The sequence below is a fragment of the Spermophilus citellus genome (genome assembly GCF_964194105.1).
Source record: "Spermophilus citellus genome assembly, chromosome: X".
NCBI lineage: Eukaryota > Metazoa > Chordata > Mammalia > Rodentia > Sciuridae > Spermophilus > Spermophilus citellus.
This window is the reverse complement of record NC_138190.1, coordinates 148,547,446-148,563,906: the sequence shown is the minus strand read 5'-3', so window position 1 is coordinate 148,563,906 and position 16,461 is coordinate 148,547,446. Positions and strand designations below refer to the sequence as shown.

At 33.8% G+C, this 16,461-nt stretch overlaps 1 protein-coding gene across 1 annotated transcript; it reads right to left on the bottom strand.

The window, feature by feature from the left end:
- Positions 1-15,682: 15,682 nt before the first annotated feature.
- Positions 15,683-16,241, bottom strand: LOC308639300 (large ribosomal subunit protein uL23). The gene has a single exon (XM_081277499.1). The coding sequence runs from the start codon at positions 16,214-16,216 to the stop codon at positions 15,746-15,748; it is 471 nt and encodes a 156-aa protein (XP_081133625.1). The 5' UTR covers positions 16,217-16,241; the 3' UTR covers positions 15,683-15,745.
- Between the last annotated feature and the right edge of the window lie 220 nt (positions 16,242-16,461).

The window sequence follows — 16,461 nt, the reverse complement described above, 5'->3', positions numbered from 1 at the left end:
GGGACAGTGCATATCTAAATCATAACAGTGCATATGGATATACATAAAGGTCAGGTTCACTGTGGTGTATTCATATCTATATACATAGGAAAGTTTGGTCAGATTCATTCTACCATTCTTCTCTTTTCCCATTCTTCCCTCCTCCCCCTCAACTCCCTCTACTCCACTGATCTCTTTTCTGTTTTCTTGGAATTTCCCCCAACTTTTTATTCCTTTTTGCCCCCTTATTTTGGTCAAGCTTCTGTATCTCAGAGAAAACATTCAACCCATGACTTTCTGGATTTGGCTTATTTCGCTTAGCTGATGCTCTCCAGTTCTATCCATGTATCAGCAAATGACCCAGCCATCTGCTTCTTGGTATATTCCAAAAGATTGAAAATCAGCACACTATAGTGATGCAGCCACACAATTCTTTAATTGTATGATTCTTTAATGTTTAATTATGTTCAAGAATAATATAATTCTTCTGTATGGCTGAGTAAAACTCCATTGTGTATCCATACCACATTTTGCGTATTCATTCATGTGCTAATGGGTACCTGGGCTGCTTCCATAGCTTGGCTACTGTGAATTGTGCTGCTATAAACATTGGTATGGTTGCATCATTATATATGCTGATTTTAAATCTTTTGAATATATACCAAGGGGCAGAGTAGCTAGGTCATTTGATGATTCCATTCCTAGTCATTTAGGAATGGAATAGAACCCAGGGGCACATAACCACTGAGCCACGTCCCAAGCCATATATATATATATTATTTAGAGACAGAGTTTTACTGAGTTACTTTGAGCCTCGCTAAGTTGCTAAAGCTGGCTTTGAACTTGTGATCATCCTGCCTCAGCCTTCCAAGCTGCTAGGATTACAGGAGTGTGCTATCACACCTGGCCATTTTTAAAATCTTTTGAGGAATCTCCATAATGCTTTCCAGAGTGTTTGTACTAATTTGCCATCTCACACACTATGTAAGAATGTACCTTTTCCCCACATCCTTGCAAATGTTTATTATTATTTGTATTCTTTTTTAATATTTATTTTTTAGTTGTAGTTGGACACAATACCTTTATTTTATCTATTTATTTATATGTGGTACTGAGGATCGAACCCAGGGCCTCGCAAGTGATAGATGAGTGCTCTACTGCTGAGCCACAACCTCAGCCCTATTATTTGTATTCTTGGTAATTGCCATTCTGACTGGAGTAAGATGAAATCTCAGTGTAGTTTTGCTTTGCGTTTCCCTAATTGCTAGAGATACTGAACATTTTTTCATGTTTTTATTTGCCACCCATATTTCTTATTTTGAGAAGTATCTGTTTAGTTCTTTTGCCATTTATTAACTGGATTATTTGTTTTTTGGTATTAAGTTTTTTGAGTTCTTTATATAGTCTGAATATTAATCTCCTATCTGAGGAGCAGGTGGCAAAGATCTCCTGTAGGCTCTCTCTTCGTGCTATTAATCATTTCCTTTGCTATACAGAAGCTTTTTAATTTTATGTTGTCCCACTTATTGATTCTTGGTTTTATTTCTTGAACTTTAGGAGTCTTGTTAAAGAAGTCAATGCCTGCACCACTATGTTGCAGTGTTTGATCTACATTTTCTTCTAGTAGTTGCAGAGTTTCTGGTCTAATCCTAGGCCTTTGATTCACTGAATTGACTTTCTTGCCAGGTGAGTGGGGTAGAGGGGAGAAATCTAGTTGCATTCTTGTACATATGGATATCCAGTTTTCCCAACACCATTTGTTAAAAAAGCTTGTCATATCACCAACATGTTTTTGGCACCTTTGGCGTTTTTCTCTGCCTTCTGTTCTGTCCCATTGGTCTTCATGTCTGTTTTGGTGCCAATACCATGCTGTTTTTGTTATTATAGCTCTGTAGTATAATTTGAGGACCAGTGTTATGATACCTCCAGCATTGCTCTTCTTGCTCAGTATTACTTTACCTATTCTGTATCTCTTATTCTTCCAAATAAATTTTAGAACTGCTTTTTTTCTAGTTCTGTGAATAATGTCATTGGTATATAATGGGGATTGCATTGAATCTGTATAATGCTTTTGGGAACATGACCATTTTAACAATATTAATTATGCCTATGCAAGAACATGGGAGGTTTTTCCATCTTCTGGGTTCTTCAATTTCTTTCTTTGATGTTCTATAGTTTTCATTGTAGAGGTCTTTCCCAAGATGTTCTTTTTGTGTTTTGTTTTTTTTTGTGTGTGTGTGGGGGGGCATTATGAATGGGGTAGTTATCCTAATTTCTTTTTCAGGAGATTCATTATTTAAGTATAGGAACACAAATGATTTATGTATGTTGATCTTATATCCTGCTACTTGACTGAATTTATTTTTCTGCTCCAGCAATCTTCTGGTGGAGTTTTGGGGGTCTTATAAATACAAGATAGTGTCATTGGCAAATATAGTTTGACTTCTTCTTTTCCTATTTGTATCCCTTTAATTTTCTCTCTTTGATTGCTCTGGCTAGAGTTTCAATGGCTATGTTGAATAGGATTGGTGAGAGTGGACATCCTTCTCTTATTCCTGATTTTAGAGGAAATGCTTCAGTTTTTCTCCATTCAGTATGATGTTAGATTTGAGTTTATCATATATAGGCTTTACAATGTTCAGGTAAGTTTCTTCTCTTCCTAGTTTTAAGAATGAATGAGTACTGGACTTTCTCAAATATCTTCTCTGTATCTATTGAAATTATCATGTGATTCTTGTCCTTAGCTCTATTTATGTGGTGAATTACATTTATTGATTTCCATATATTGAACCAACTGAATCCCTGGGATGAACCCCGCTTGATCATGGTGTACTATCTTCTTTAATTTTGTTTTGAATGTAGTTTACCAATATTTTATTAAGAATTTCTACATCTAATTTTGGATATTCCTCTGATGTTTTCTTTCTTTGATGTGTTTTTGTCTGGTTTTGGTATCATGGTGATACTGGCTTCATAGAATGAATTTGGCAGTGTTCGCTCCTTTTCTATTTCATGGAATAATTTGAGAAGGACTGGTGTGTGTGTGTTCTTCTTAAAGGTCTGGTAGAACTTGACTAAGAATCCATCAAGTCCTGGACTTTTCTTGTTGGAAGGATTTTGATAGCTGCTTCAATTTTATTACTTCATATTAATCTGTTTATGTTTTCTATTTCATGATTCAGTTTGGATAGCTCATATGTCTGAAGGAATTTGTCAATATCTTCAAGATTTTTTAGCTTATTGGTATATAGCTTTTCAAAATAGTTTCTAATGATCCTCTGGATTTCATAGTGTCTGTAGTGATATCTAATTTTGTTAATTTGGTTTTTCTCTTTCTTTTGGTTAGTTTGGCTAAAGATTTATCAATATTTTAAAAAATATTTTTAGTTGTAGATGGACACAATACCTTTATTTATTTATTTTTTTAATGTGGTGCTGAGGATCGAACCCAGAGCTTCACACATGGAAGGCAAGTGATCTACTGCTGAGCAACAACCCCAGCCCAAGGTTTATCAATATCATTTATCCTTTCAAAGAACCAACTCTTTGTTGCATTAATCCTTTGTATTGTTTTTTTATCCTCAATTTCATCTCCAATCTTAATTATATCCCATCTTATACTGATTTGAGTAGTAGTTTGTTCTTTTGTTGCAATGTTAGATTATTTATTAAATAACTTTCTACTTTCTTAATGTAGGAACTTAATGCTATAAACTTTAATCTTAGAACTACCTTTATACTGTCCCAGAGGTTTTGATATGTTGTATCTCTATTTTATGAGATGTTTCTTCTATGAAACATTCTTCATTCAAAACTGCATTATTTAATCTTCGGGTATTAGAGTGGCTTCTGGTTTTTGTATTGCCCTTGATTTCTAAATTCATTCCATTATGATCTGCTAGGATGCAAGGAATCATTTATGTTTTTTGTATTTGCTAAAATTTGCTTTGTTCCACAAAATATGATTCATTTCAGAGAATTTTCCATGTGCTCTTGAGATGAAAGTGAATTCAGTTTTTGATGAATGAAATAATTCTATAGAAGTCTGGCAAGTCCATGTGATTAATAGTATTTTTTAGCTCTGTAGAATCTTTATTCGGTGTATATCTGAATAACCTATCTAGAGGTGAGGGGGTATGTTGAAATCACCCAATATTGTGGTATTGTTAGACTACATTTTTTAAAATCCACTACATGTTAGACTAAATTTTTTTAAATCAGTGGACAGACATGTAGATTGTTTTTTATCTTTTCATTGTTGTGAATAAGACTACTATAAACATTTGTGTATGAATTTTGGGGATGGACATTTGTTTTCAGTTCTCTTGGGTAGATAACTAGTAATACAATTGCTTGGTCATTTTATAATTAATATTTTGCTAAACCATTTTCTAAAGGATAGTACTATTTTATATTCATTTACATGAGCCATCAGCAATGTCTGTGGTTCTAAATTTTCCATATCCTCATCAATCCTTGTTATTTTCCCTTTAAAAACATTGTAGCCATTTCCCTAATGACTAATGGAACACATTTCCATGTGCTTTCTTGACATTTGTATATGTTCTTCAGAGAAATTTCTACTTAATATTTTGCCCATTTTTAAATTGGGCTATTTGTCTCATTATTGAAATGTAATTTGTATACAAGTAATTGATCACAGATGGCTTGTCTTTTCATTGTCCCGTTCTTATCTTTAGAAGAGCAAAGGTTTTGAATTTTTATAAATTCAATTTTTTATAAATTCAATACAAATTTCCAATTTATGATTTTTTTCCTTTTGCATATTGTATTTCTTTTTTCATTTTCTTTTCTTTTTTCCTTTCCTTTCCTTTTATTTTCTTTTTGGTATTTTATCTAAGAAATCTTTGCCTAATCTGAGATAAGGAGGGTTTTCTCCTAAAATTTTTATAGTTTTACTGTTTCTGATCCATTTTTAGTTACTTTTACATATGGTAAGTTAAGCGTCTTAATTTGTTGTTTTGCATTTGGATATTGGATATCCAATTTTTCCATCACCATTTGTTGAAATATTCTTTTTGGTGTTGAATTGACCTGGAACTTTTTTGAAAACTAGTGTACCATAAATATAAGGATTTATATGTAAACTCACATTATCTGGGCTATTCTGAGTTCTTTACATTTCCATATAAATATTAGGGTCAACTTCTGAATTTCAATACATAATCCTGCTTTGACTTTTTTTTTGAGAGAGAGAGAGAGAAGAGAGAGAATTTTTTTAATATTTATTTTTCAGTTTTCAGTGGACACAACATCTTTATTTTATTTGTATGTGGTGCTGAGGTTCGAACCCAGTGCCCTGCGCATGCCAGGCGAGAGCACTACTGCTTGAGCCACATCCCCAGCCCCTGCTTTGATTTTGATGGAGATCACCTTGAATATATATATTAATCATGGGAAATCTGCCATTTTTAAAACATTGAATTTTTTGATCCATGAATGTGAAATGTCTCTCTTTATTTACATCTTTAATTGCCCTCAGCAGTGTTTCATATTTTTCAATGTAAAAAGGATTTCACTTTTTTATAAAATGTATTCATGTTTTATTCTTTTTGATGCTATTGTGAATTATCTTCATAATATCACTTTCTGATTTTTCTTTCCAAGTATATAGAAGAACAAATGACTTTTTGGGGGGTGAATACTGGGGATTGAACTCATGGAGGAGCTCTACCACTGAGTCACACCCCCAGCCCTTTTTATTTTATTTTTTAATTATGAGACAGGGTCTCACTAAGTTGTTTAGGGTCTCACTAAGTTGCTGAGGCTGGCCTTGAACTTGGGATCTCTTGCCTCAGTCTCCTGAGCCAGTGAGACAAATGATCTTTGTGTATTGATTTTATATTATCCTATACTATTGTTGAGTAGAATTATTAGTGTGTATCTGTTTATGCATATATGCTGTATTTCTTAGAATTTTTCTCATACAGGATTAATTAAAGACAGTTTTGCTTTTTACCCCCATCTGGATAACTTTTCTTTTTCTTGCCTACTTCCTCCAGCTAGAATATCCAGTACACTCTTGGATATAAGTAGCAAGAGTGAGCATCTTTGTTTTATTCCTGATCTTAGTGTAAAGCATTCATACTTTCATCATTAAATATGATATTGGCTGTGTGGTTTTTGTTGATATTCTTTATTAGGTTAATGAAATTTTTTTAATCATGAATGGATGTAGGATCTTGTCAGATATTTATTTTTTCTGCCTCTATTGAAATGATCATGTAGTAATATAATATGAGGTATTACATTGATTTTGACATATCAAATCAATATTTCATTCCTGGAATCAATCCTACTTGGTCATGGTGTATAATTCTTTTCTGTTTCATACTGGTGGATTTGATTTTCTATCATTTGAGTATTTTTGCTTATTCATAAGAAATATAGGATTATAGTTTTCTTATGAGGTATTTGTCTTATTTGATGATAGGCACTAACCTATAAAATGAGTTGGAGATAGTTTTGTTTTCAGATGCATTCATTATTATTATCAGTAGTAGTTGTAATAGTAGTAGTAGTAGTAGTAGTAGTAGTAGTAGTAGTATATCTTTTTGATGAATTGGCACTTCCATTCTCATAAAATGTCCTTACTCTAGTAACATTTTTTCTTAAAATCTATTTTGTCTGATATTAGATATCAGTCTAGCCACTCCAGTTGTATTATGGTTGTACTTTGTACATTTTTATCCTTTTATTCTTTTAAAAATATTTTTTACTTGTAGGTGGACACAATACCTTTATTTATTTATTTTTTGTAGTGCTGAGGATCGAACCCAGCTCCTCACACATGCCAAGGAAGTGCTCTATCAGTGAGCCACATGCAACCCCAGCCCTCCTTTTATTCTTTTTATCCACTTATGTCTTCATATATGAAGTAATTCTTGATTGACAGTTTGAGTTTTTACTTTCAGCATTTTTTCATTCTACTGCCTTCCAGCCTCCCCAATAATGTGTGGTTGCTTATGCCTCTACTTAGTTTTTTAATTGTTTTGTTTTTCTTACCTTTATTTTTAATGCCAACTTCCTAGGGAACACCCCTAGGCCATACCATGGTGATCTTCCAGTGATTGTTCAGATATTGTGCTTAACATATCTACGTGTGGATTGGGACACACATTCAACATTCAGAAAAATTAAGAATTCTATCCTGGCTATTACACTGCCTATATAACACCTCACATTTGGCCAGGGACTAGAAAATAACTGAAATAATTTCCAATTTCTCCTGAACTTGTGTAAAAACATGCAGAACTCCAGGAATATGTGGGGCCTTATCAAAGCCTAATATAGCTTTCTCGTTATATAGCTTTCTCTGTTAAATTTTTGGCTGGTCTCTCACTTGCTTCAAACAATACTCCAACTTCTGGCAGCCATGACATTTGTCTTCCCCCATTGATTGCTACAAGAATGCTATAGTTTTGACAAATGGGCATTTTTTCCCCTCAGAACTCAAAAAACAGGTCAGCTGCATTCACTCTTGGTCCTTATGGCTTCCATGGAATGGAGCTAGGGGTAAGGTAGGAGATCAGAGTGGAGTTCATTTTAACTGCTATGTAATATTCCATTGTAGCAACAAACTGCAATTTATCTACTCTCCATTTGACATTATGCTTATTTTTTTTGCCATTGCTGCAGTGTCTCTACATGAGAACTGTCTTCAAGTTAAATCCTATAAGACCCAATTCTTCCTCTTCATAATAAATATTTTAAACCAACTTCTTTACAAACCAGAAGTGAAATACATAGATAATTAATGCAAACTACCTGTACATATAATCTTAAAATATGAGCACAATGCCTTAACTATAATTAAAAGAAAAAGTAAATATGATTTACAATAAAATAACAGACTTGCATATATTAATACTGGAGCATGACAACTTGAAGTAGCCAAATGTTTACAACTATACATAGATTACAATGAATAAAACTGCTGCAAATACATGCTTGTCTCACAGTTATCACTGGTGATAATTTTCTAAAATAATGAATAATTTTAGATAAAATTTTTAATTTTGGGGGGGATTGAACTCAGAGCACTTAACCACTGAGCCACATTCCCAGACCTATTTTGTATTTTATTTAGAAACAGGGTCTCACTGAGTTGCTTAGGGCCTCGCTTTTTTACTGAGACTTACTTTGAATTCACAATCCTCCTGTCTCAGCCTCCTGAGCCACTGGAATTACAGGTGTGTGCCACCGCTCCTAGCAAGATACATTTTTTAACAAAAGAAAACACATATTTCTCTCAGTGTACTTGATACATACATTCAAATGCACATTAAATGTGTGCAAAATATCATACTTACATGTAAAAAGGAAGTTATGTTCTGGATTCTAATAATTATAAACATGGTTTTCATCTGTACACATATTCAAGGCAATATTTTTAAAAATAGGCATGATTCTCCATTGTCTGGGACTGTCCCAAGCATTTCAGGATGCCTAAAACCCTGAACCCACTAAATGTCAATAATGCTCCTGCACTCATTGTAATCACCCACTTACCCATTCCTATACATTTCCAACATAATTGTAAAGGTGGCAAGACCTCCAATAAGAACCTAGCATAGAAGTAGTATTACAACGCAAAAGTGCATGCATATCTTCAATTCTGGTAGATGAAAAACGCCAAAATGTTTTTCAAAATAACTGTACCAACTTTTGTCTTATCATCAATATATAATGGTAACTCTTAATATTTTAGTGTTAAATATGTTTGCTATTTTTTTCTCTACCCTTCAACAGGCTAATATAATTTCATTCTATACATGATTACCTAAAAGCATTTTACAAACATTTTTATCAGTGAATTATAATTACATAATAGTTGGTTTCATCATTACATATTCGTACATGCACACAGCATAATTTGGTCAATTTTATTCCCTAGTACCTCCTGTTTCCCTCCTCTCTTCCCTCCCCCATACCCTTTTTCTACTCTATTCATCTCTGTTCTATTTATATGAGATCTTTTTTTCCCCTTTCTTCTTTCTGGTTTCCCCATATGAGAGAAAACATACAACCCTTGACTTTCTGAGTTTGACCTCTTTTGCTTAACATCCATTTTCCTGCAAATGACATATAATTTCACACTTCATTATGGCTGAGGAAAATTCCATTGTGTATATATAGCACATTTTCTTTTTTTTTAAGAGAGAGAGAGAATTTTTTAATATTTATTTTTTAGTTTTTGGCGGACACAACATCTTTGTTTGTATGTGGTGCTGAGGATGGAACCTGGGCCACACACATGCCAGGCGAGCGCGCTACCACTTGAGCCACATCCCCAGCCCCTACAACATTTTCTTTATCCATTCATCTACTGACAGGCACCTGGGCTGGTTCCATAATGTGGCTATTGTGAATTGTGCTGCTGTAAACATAGGTATGTTTATATCACTGTAGTATGCTGATTTTAGTTCTTTTGAATAAATACCAAGGAGTGGGACAGCTGGGTCATATGGCAATTCCATTCCTAGACTTTTGCAGAATCTCCATACTGCTTTCCAGAGTGGTTGTACTAATTTAAAGTCCCACCAATGGTGTATAAGTATTTGTTTTCCCCTACATCCTCATCAGCATTCATTATCATTTGTATTCTTGATAACTGCCATTCTAACTGGAATGAGATGAAATAATATACTGTATGATTTGCATTTCCCTTATTGCTAAGGATGTTGAACAGTTTTTCATTTGTTGACCATTTGTATTGTTATTTTGAGAAATGTCTATTTAGTTCGTTTGCCTATTTATTGATTAGGTTATTTGCTGTTTGATGTTAATTTTTTGAGTTCTTTATTGGCATTGCATTGCATCTGTATAACCATTTGGTAGTATAACCATTTTGATATTAATTCTGACTATTTGTGAACAAGGGAGGTCTTTCCATATTCTAGTGTCTTCTTCAATTTCTTTCTTCAGTGTACTGTACTTTTTATTGAAGAGATCTTTCACCTGCTTGGTTAGATTTGTTTCTAGGTATTTTATTTTTTAAGGCTACTGTGAATGGGATTGTTTTCTTGATTTTTTCAGTAGATTCACTATTGTTACATAAGAAAGCTATTGATTTTGTATTTTGATTTGTATCCTTGAAATTTGCTGAATATTTTTTACTAGCTCTAGAAGTCGTCCAATGGAGTTTTTAAAAATCTTCTAACTATTGAATCATGTTATTAGCAAACAGCAATAATTTGGCTTCTTCCTTTCTAATTTCTATCCCTTTTATTTTCTTCTCTTGCTTAATTTTTCTGTCTAAAATTTCTTTTTTTTTAAGAGAGAGTGAGAGAGGAGAGAGAGAGAGAGAGAGAAAGAGAGAGAGAGAGAGAGAGAGAATTTTTTTTTAATATTTATTTTTTAGTTCTCGGCGGACACAACATCTTTGTTGGTATGTGGTGCTGAGGATCGAACCCGGGCCGCACGCATCCCAGGCGAGCGCGCTAACCGCTTGAGCCACATCCCCAGCCCATAAATTTTCAAATACTATATTGAATAGGAGTGCTGAGAGTGGACATCTTTGTGTTGTTTCTGATTTTAGAGGAAATGCTTTCAGTTTTTCTCCAAGAATCATGATGTTGCATTTGGGCTTGTCATATATAGCCTTTATAGTGTTGAGGAAAGTTCCTTCTATTCCTAGTTTCTTCAGAGTTTATAAATCATGAATTGGTGCTGAATTAATTTTCCACATATATGAATAATACCCCAGTGAATCTCAATATCATATACATCCACAAGAATGGGGTCCTAATTAGAATAAGCTATATTCCATGTTTGTATAACCATATCAAAATAGATTCTACTGTCATGTATAACTAAAAAGAATGAATAAAAGTTTTTTAAAAACTAAACTGAGATTTTATCTCACTCCAGTCAGAATGGCAATTATTAAGAATACAAGCAACAATAAGTGTTCGTGAGGATATGGGGAAAGAGGTACACTCATACATTGCTGGTAGGACTGCAAATTGGTGCAACCATTCTGGAAAGCACTTTGAAGATTCCTTGGAAAACTGGGAATGAAACCACCATTTGACCCAGCTATCCCACTCTTCAGTTTATACCCACAGGACTTAAAATCAGCATACTACAAGAGACACAGCCACATCAATGTTTATAGCAGTTCAGCTCACAATGGGAAAGCTATAGAACTAACCTAGGTGCCCTTCAACAGATAAATAAAGAAAATGTGATACACAAAAGATTATTAATCAGCCCATAAAAATTAAATTATGGAATTTGCCAATAAATGGATAGAACAGGAGATTATCATGCTAAGTCAAATAAGCCAGACCCCCCAAAATCAAAGGTCTAATGTTTTCTCTGAGATGTGGAAGCTAACCCACAATAAGGTAGGTGGGAAGAATAGAAATTCAGTAGATTACACAAAGGGAATGAAGGGAAGGAAAGGAGGGATAGGAAAAGGAAAGCGAATGGAATGAATCTGACATAACTTTCCTATGTACACATATGAATACACCACAGTGAATCTCCACATCATGTACATCTGAAAGATTGGGGTCCTCATTAGAATAAGATATATTACATGCTTGTGTAATTATATCAAAATGGATTCTACTGTCATGTATAACTAAAAAGAACCAATAAAAAATAATAAAGACAATTTATCTTGCAAAATAAATAAATAACATTATTCCTAATATCTTTTTATTATATGTTTAATATCTATAGAGCATCCAATTATATTCCCTCTTTAATTGCTTAGGAAAAACATTAATTTTTGTGCCTTTATTGTTTTTCTCTTGGTTAGTCTTGCCAGAGGTGCACTGATTAAATAAAGGAAGAAACCTGTGAAAAGACTAATCAAGAAAAAAAGATAAAGGCACAAAGAATGAACGTGTGTTTCTTCCACCATGTTTTTTTTTTTCATGCTTTTCAAAAGATTTTCTGATTTCTGAGCTTGTAAGCATTTAAGGATGTAGGTAGCAACTAAAGCATATAAACTACATGTTTTTCTACTTGCTATCTTTTAAATAGATATTTGATACAAACATAAGACTATCTGATAGGTATATATCAGCTATGAAGCATACTCACATAAAAAACACATATGGATCTAAAACCCAATTCAAGAACTGTATGATGCCACTATTTTGAAACGTGTAAAAAGTTTATAGCTGGGGCTGAAGTTGTGGCTCAGAGGTAGAGTGCTTGTCTGACATGCGTGAGGCACTGGGTTCAATCCTCAGCACCACATAAATAAATAAAGATATATTTTTTAAAAAGTCTATAGCCTAACCTTGTCAACAGTATTTTAGTTTATCTTAATTATTCTTCATTTGTTATGTGCACTAACTTCTTTATGTCCACTAGGTAAGCACATTAACTATTTTTATATCTGTTTTTGTATTTAACATTTTCTTCTTATGTCCAATTACTGAGATATGTTTGTTAAATTCATCCCTATGATAGTGGGCTTATTAATTTTTCCTTGTAGCTATGCCAGTTTTTGCTTAATATATTTTGAAGCTATGTTGTTAGGTGCATAAAATTCATTTTTTAAATATTGTTCTCTGATGAAAAATCCTTTCATCATTATGCAATGATTATCTTTATTTCTGATAATGCTCTTTGCCTTAGAATCCATTTGTTCCCTATAAAATATAGCTACCCATATTTCTTTTGGTTAGTTTTTGGTGGGTTTGTAATTTCCTTTCTCACTACTTAACAGTTCTTTGTTTTATTGTTAATGTCATTTGTAGACAGTGAATAGATTTTTTAAAAGTAAGTCTATATATCATATAATTCAGCAATCATGCTCCTTGATATTTCCTCAGATGAGTTCAAGACATGAACACAAAAACATGCACATAGAAATTTATATCAGCTTTATTTATAATTGCCAATACATGGAAGCAACCAAGATGTCTTTCAATAAGTGAATGAATAAATAAGGTAGAGTGTAGTGGTACCCCCTCCTCCACAAAAAGTCTTAACTGGGCCTCTCCAGAAATCTTCACCATGGCTGATTTTAGAACTGTCAACAAAAGAGTCTCTACAAAAGAGTTCAGTGTAGATAAACTTCCTATTTTCGTGTTGCCCTGTTTTACTTGGCCACTGGCCGGGAAGATACCAGCATTCCAGGTGCTGGACACCCTCTTACTAGTTTTTCACAAACATGTATCCTGTGTAGTACTTTGTAGAAATGCGTAATCAAAGCCTCTGGCCTTGAGCTGGGCTTCATAGAGAGGTCTACATTTTTAAGATAAGTTACCAATTGGGCTCCATGGTAACAGCTGGCAGGGAGAGGAAAGAAAGGGGAGAAGACGCTCTCCCCTTCTTAGGTGCTGTCCTTGAAGAGTTAACTTACCCAGAACAGTGAAAGAAAAAGCTGCTTTTATGTGAACTTCTGCAGACTGTGAACTTCTGAGCTCCTCCCCTTACATGCTGGGTATAAAACTTTGAAACTCCCTGAACTCGGGGTTCATGGGATTGGTTGATTACAGCAAAGGCTGTACCCTCTGAACCTGGCTGCAGCCAAATAAAACTGTTTCCTGCTGTCTTTGGTGCCTTGCCTTGTCTGTTTCCACAACAATAGTACATCCAGACAACAGAGTATTATTATTCAATGCTAAAAAAGAAATAAGTTATCAAGTCATGAAAAAACATGGAGGAACCTTAAATTCATATTACTAAGGGAAGGGAGCTAATCTGAAAAGGCTACATACTTATGATTCCAAATTATATGACATTTTGAAAAAGGCAAAACTGTGGAGACAGTAAGTGGTCTCCAGGGGAAAGATGGGTATGGATGGATGAATATGCAGAGCACAGGTTATTTTTAGGGCAGTGAAACTATTCTTGATAGTACTGTTCTATGATTACTCAAATGATGGATACTGTCATTTTACATTTATCAAAACTTACAGAATATACACCAAGAGTGAACCCTAATGTAAAATATGGACTTTGGGTTATAATAATCTGTCAGTGAAGGTTCAGTAATTTTAACAAAGGTAACACTCTTGATGGGTATATGGGAACTTTGTATACTTTATGCTTGATATTGTCGTGAACCTAAGTTCTAAAATATAAAGTCTGAAATATAGTTCTTTTCAGTAAAGGAAAAACAAAACCTGAGGGAAGCCTGAGAATCCATCACCAACCAGAGGAGCCCAATGAACATGATGTCCAAATGTAATGTAGTATCCTGAATGTGATTCTGAAACAGAAAATGGACATTATGTAAAAGCTAAAGACATCTAAATAAAGTGTGGAATTTGTAATGTATCAATATTGATTTTTTGATTGTGACAAATGTATCATGTTAAAATAAGATAATAATAGGGGAAACAGTATATGGTATATGAGAATTTTTTACTATCTTCACAATTTTTCTATGAATCTAAAATTGTTCTAAAACAAAAATTTTATTTAGAAATCTAAAATAAAAATTAAGTTTATATAGAAAATGTCAGTTTTCTCTTAAGATGTCTAGAATTCCCAAATTTGGTAAGATCACAGTTACAAAGAAAATATACAAAAATTAATTGTATTTATATGTAGTAGCAATAAAAATTGGAAATAGAAGTTATTTATGCACCATTTAAAATAGCAAAATGAAAATGAAATGCTTAGGGATGAATTTAACAAAGAATTTGCAGTACCTTTACACTGAAAACTATAAGACCTCCCTGAGAGAATCCAAATGGTCTAAATGATGGAGAGATGCACTGCATTCATGAATCAGAAGTCTTAGTATTGTTGAGATGTGTTTTCCCCAATTGATCAGTAGATCCAATGCAATACTCATTAATGTCTTAGCAGCCTTTTTGTAGAAATTAACAAATCAATATTAAATTTTCTATAGAAAACAAAAGGAACTAAAACAATTTTGAAAAATGAGAACAAAGTTGAAGGGGTTTAAGTGTCAAATCCATTTTGAGTTGATTCTTGTATAAGGGGTAAGATAATGGTCCAGTTTTATTCTTCTGTATGCCAATATACATTTTTCCCAGCATCACTAATTAAAGAGAATGTCCTCTTCCTGGTGAGCATTCTTTGCATGTTCATTGAAAAATCACTTAACATAGCATGTGTGGGTTTATTTCTATGTTCTGTATCCTATTCCACTGGTTGATGTGTCTGTTTTTATGACAGTGCCATGCTGTTAAATTATTACAGCTTTGTAATGTATCTTGAAATCAGGGAGGGTGATGCCTCTTGAATTGTTCTTTTTGCTCAAGTTTGCTTTAGCTATTCAGGATCTTTCATGGTTCCATGTGAATTGCTTTTTGTTTGTTTGTGTTTGTTTTTGTTTTTTTGTATTTCTGTGAACATTGAAAGTTTGATAAGGATTGCATGATCTTTTAAAGAGGAAAAAAAGCTGAAGAGATGTCCTGTGTGATTTCAAGATACACTGTAAAATTATAGTAATCAACAACACAGTGTAGTTTTAATGTAAGGGTAAACATATAAGTCAGTGGGTCAGAATATAGTCCAAACATTATCTGAAACTATAGGGTCAACTGATTTTCATCAAAAGCGTCATGGTAATTTCAATGAGGTAAAATACATATTTTCAATAAATAGTACTGGAATGACTGGATATCAGTGTGGAAAGGAAAAAGAAACCCATGAACTTCAGCATTTGTATCACATCGTAGGATGAAATACAACCTCTAAATCTGTAAAGTTTCTGGAAGTTTGGGTTTGATGAAGATTTCTTTTTTTTTTTATGTTGGAAAAAAGAAAGTATATTTAGAATTAGACAGCTGGACTTTGTTTAGATGATCCCAATTTTGTTGGCAACGTCCAAAGCATCATAATCAGGAGCCAGTCGAACATATGCCTTTTTCTCTCCATCAGGCCTGATCAGGGTGTTAACCTTGGCCACATCGATGTCATAGAGCTTCTTTACAGCTTGTTTGATCTGGTGTTTGTTTGCCTTGACATCCACAATAAACACAAGTGTGTTGTTGTCTTCAATCTTCTTCATGGCTGACTCAGTGGTCAGAGGGAATTTGATGATGGCATAGTGGTCAAGCTTGTTTCTCCTGGGGGCGCTCTTCCGAGGATATTTGGGCTGCCTCCGGAGCCTCAATGTCTTGGGTCGACGGAAGGTAGGTGACGTGCGGATCTTCTTCTTTTTATGACTGTGGACACCCTTCAACACTGCTTTCTTGGCTTTCAAAGCTTTTGCTTTGGCTTCAGCTTTGGGAGGGGCAGGAGCTTCCTTCTTAGCTTTCGGCGCCATCTTGGTGAAAAGGCAGAAGAGGATTTCTTAGGACACAAAGAACAAAAACCAAAAAAGAAAGAAATGAAGTTATAAAATAGACCTCATAATAATGTTAAAATTTGCTTTTTGATAGATACAGTTAAGAAAAGGCAAGCCACAGACTAGGAGGTTATATATATATGAACTCAGGCCATTTTTGCATTTTTGGTTTTTTGATTATTTCCAATTTTCTGTCTATGTGTAAACATGTTTTCTCTTGTGTA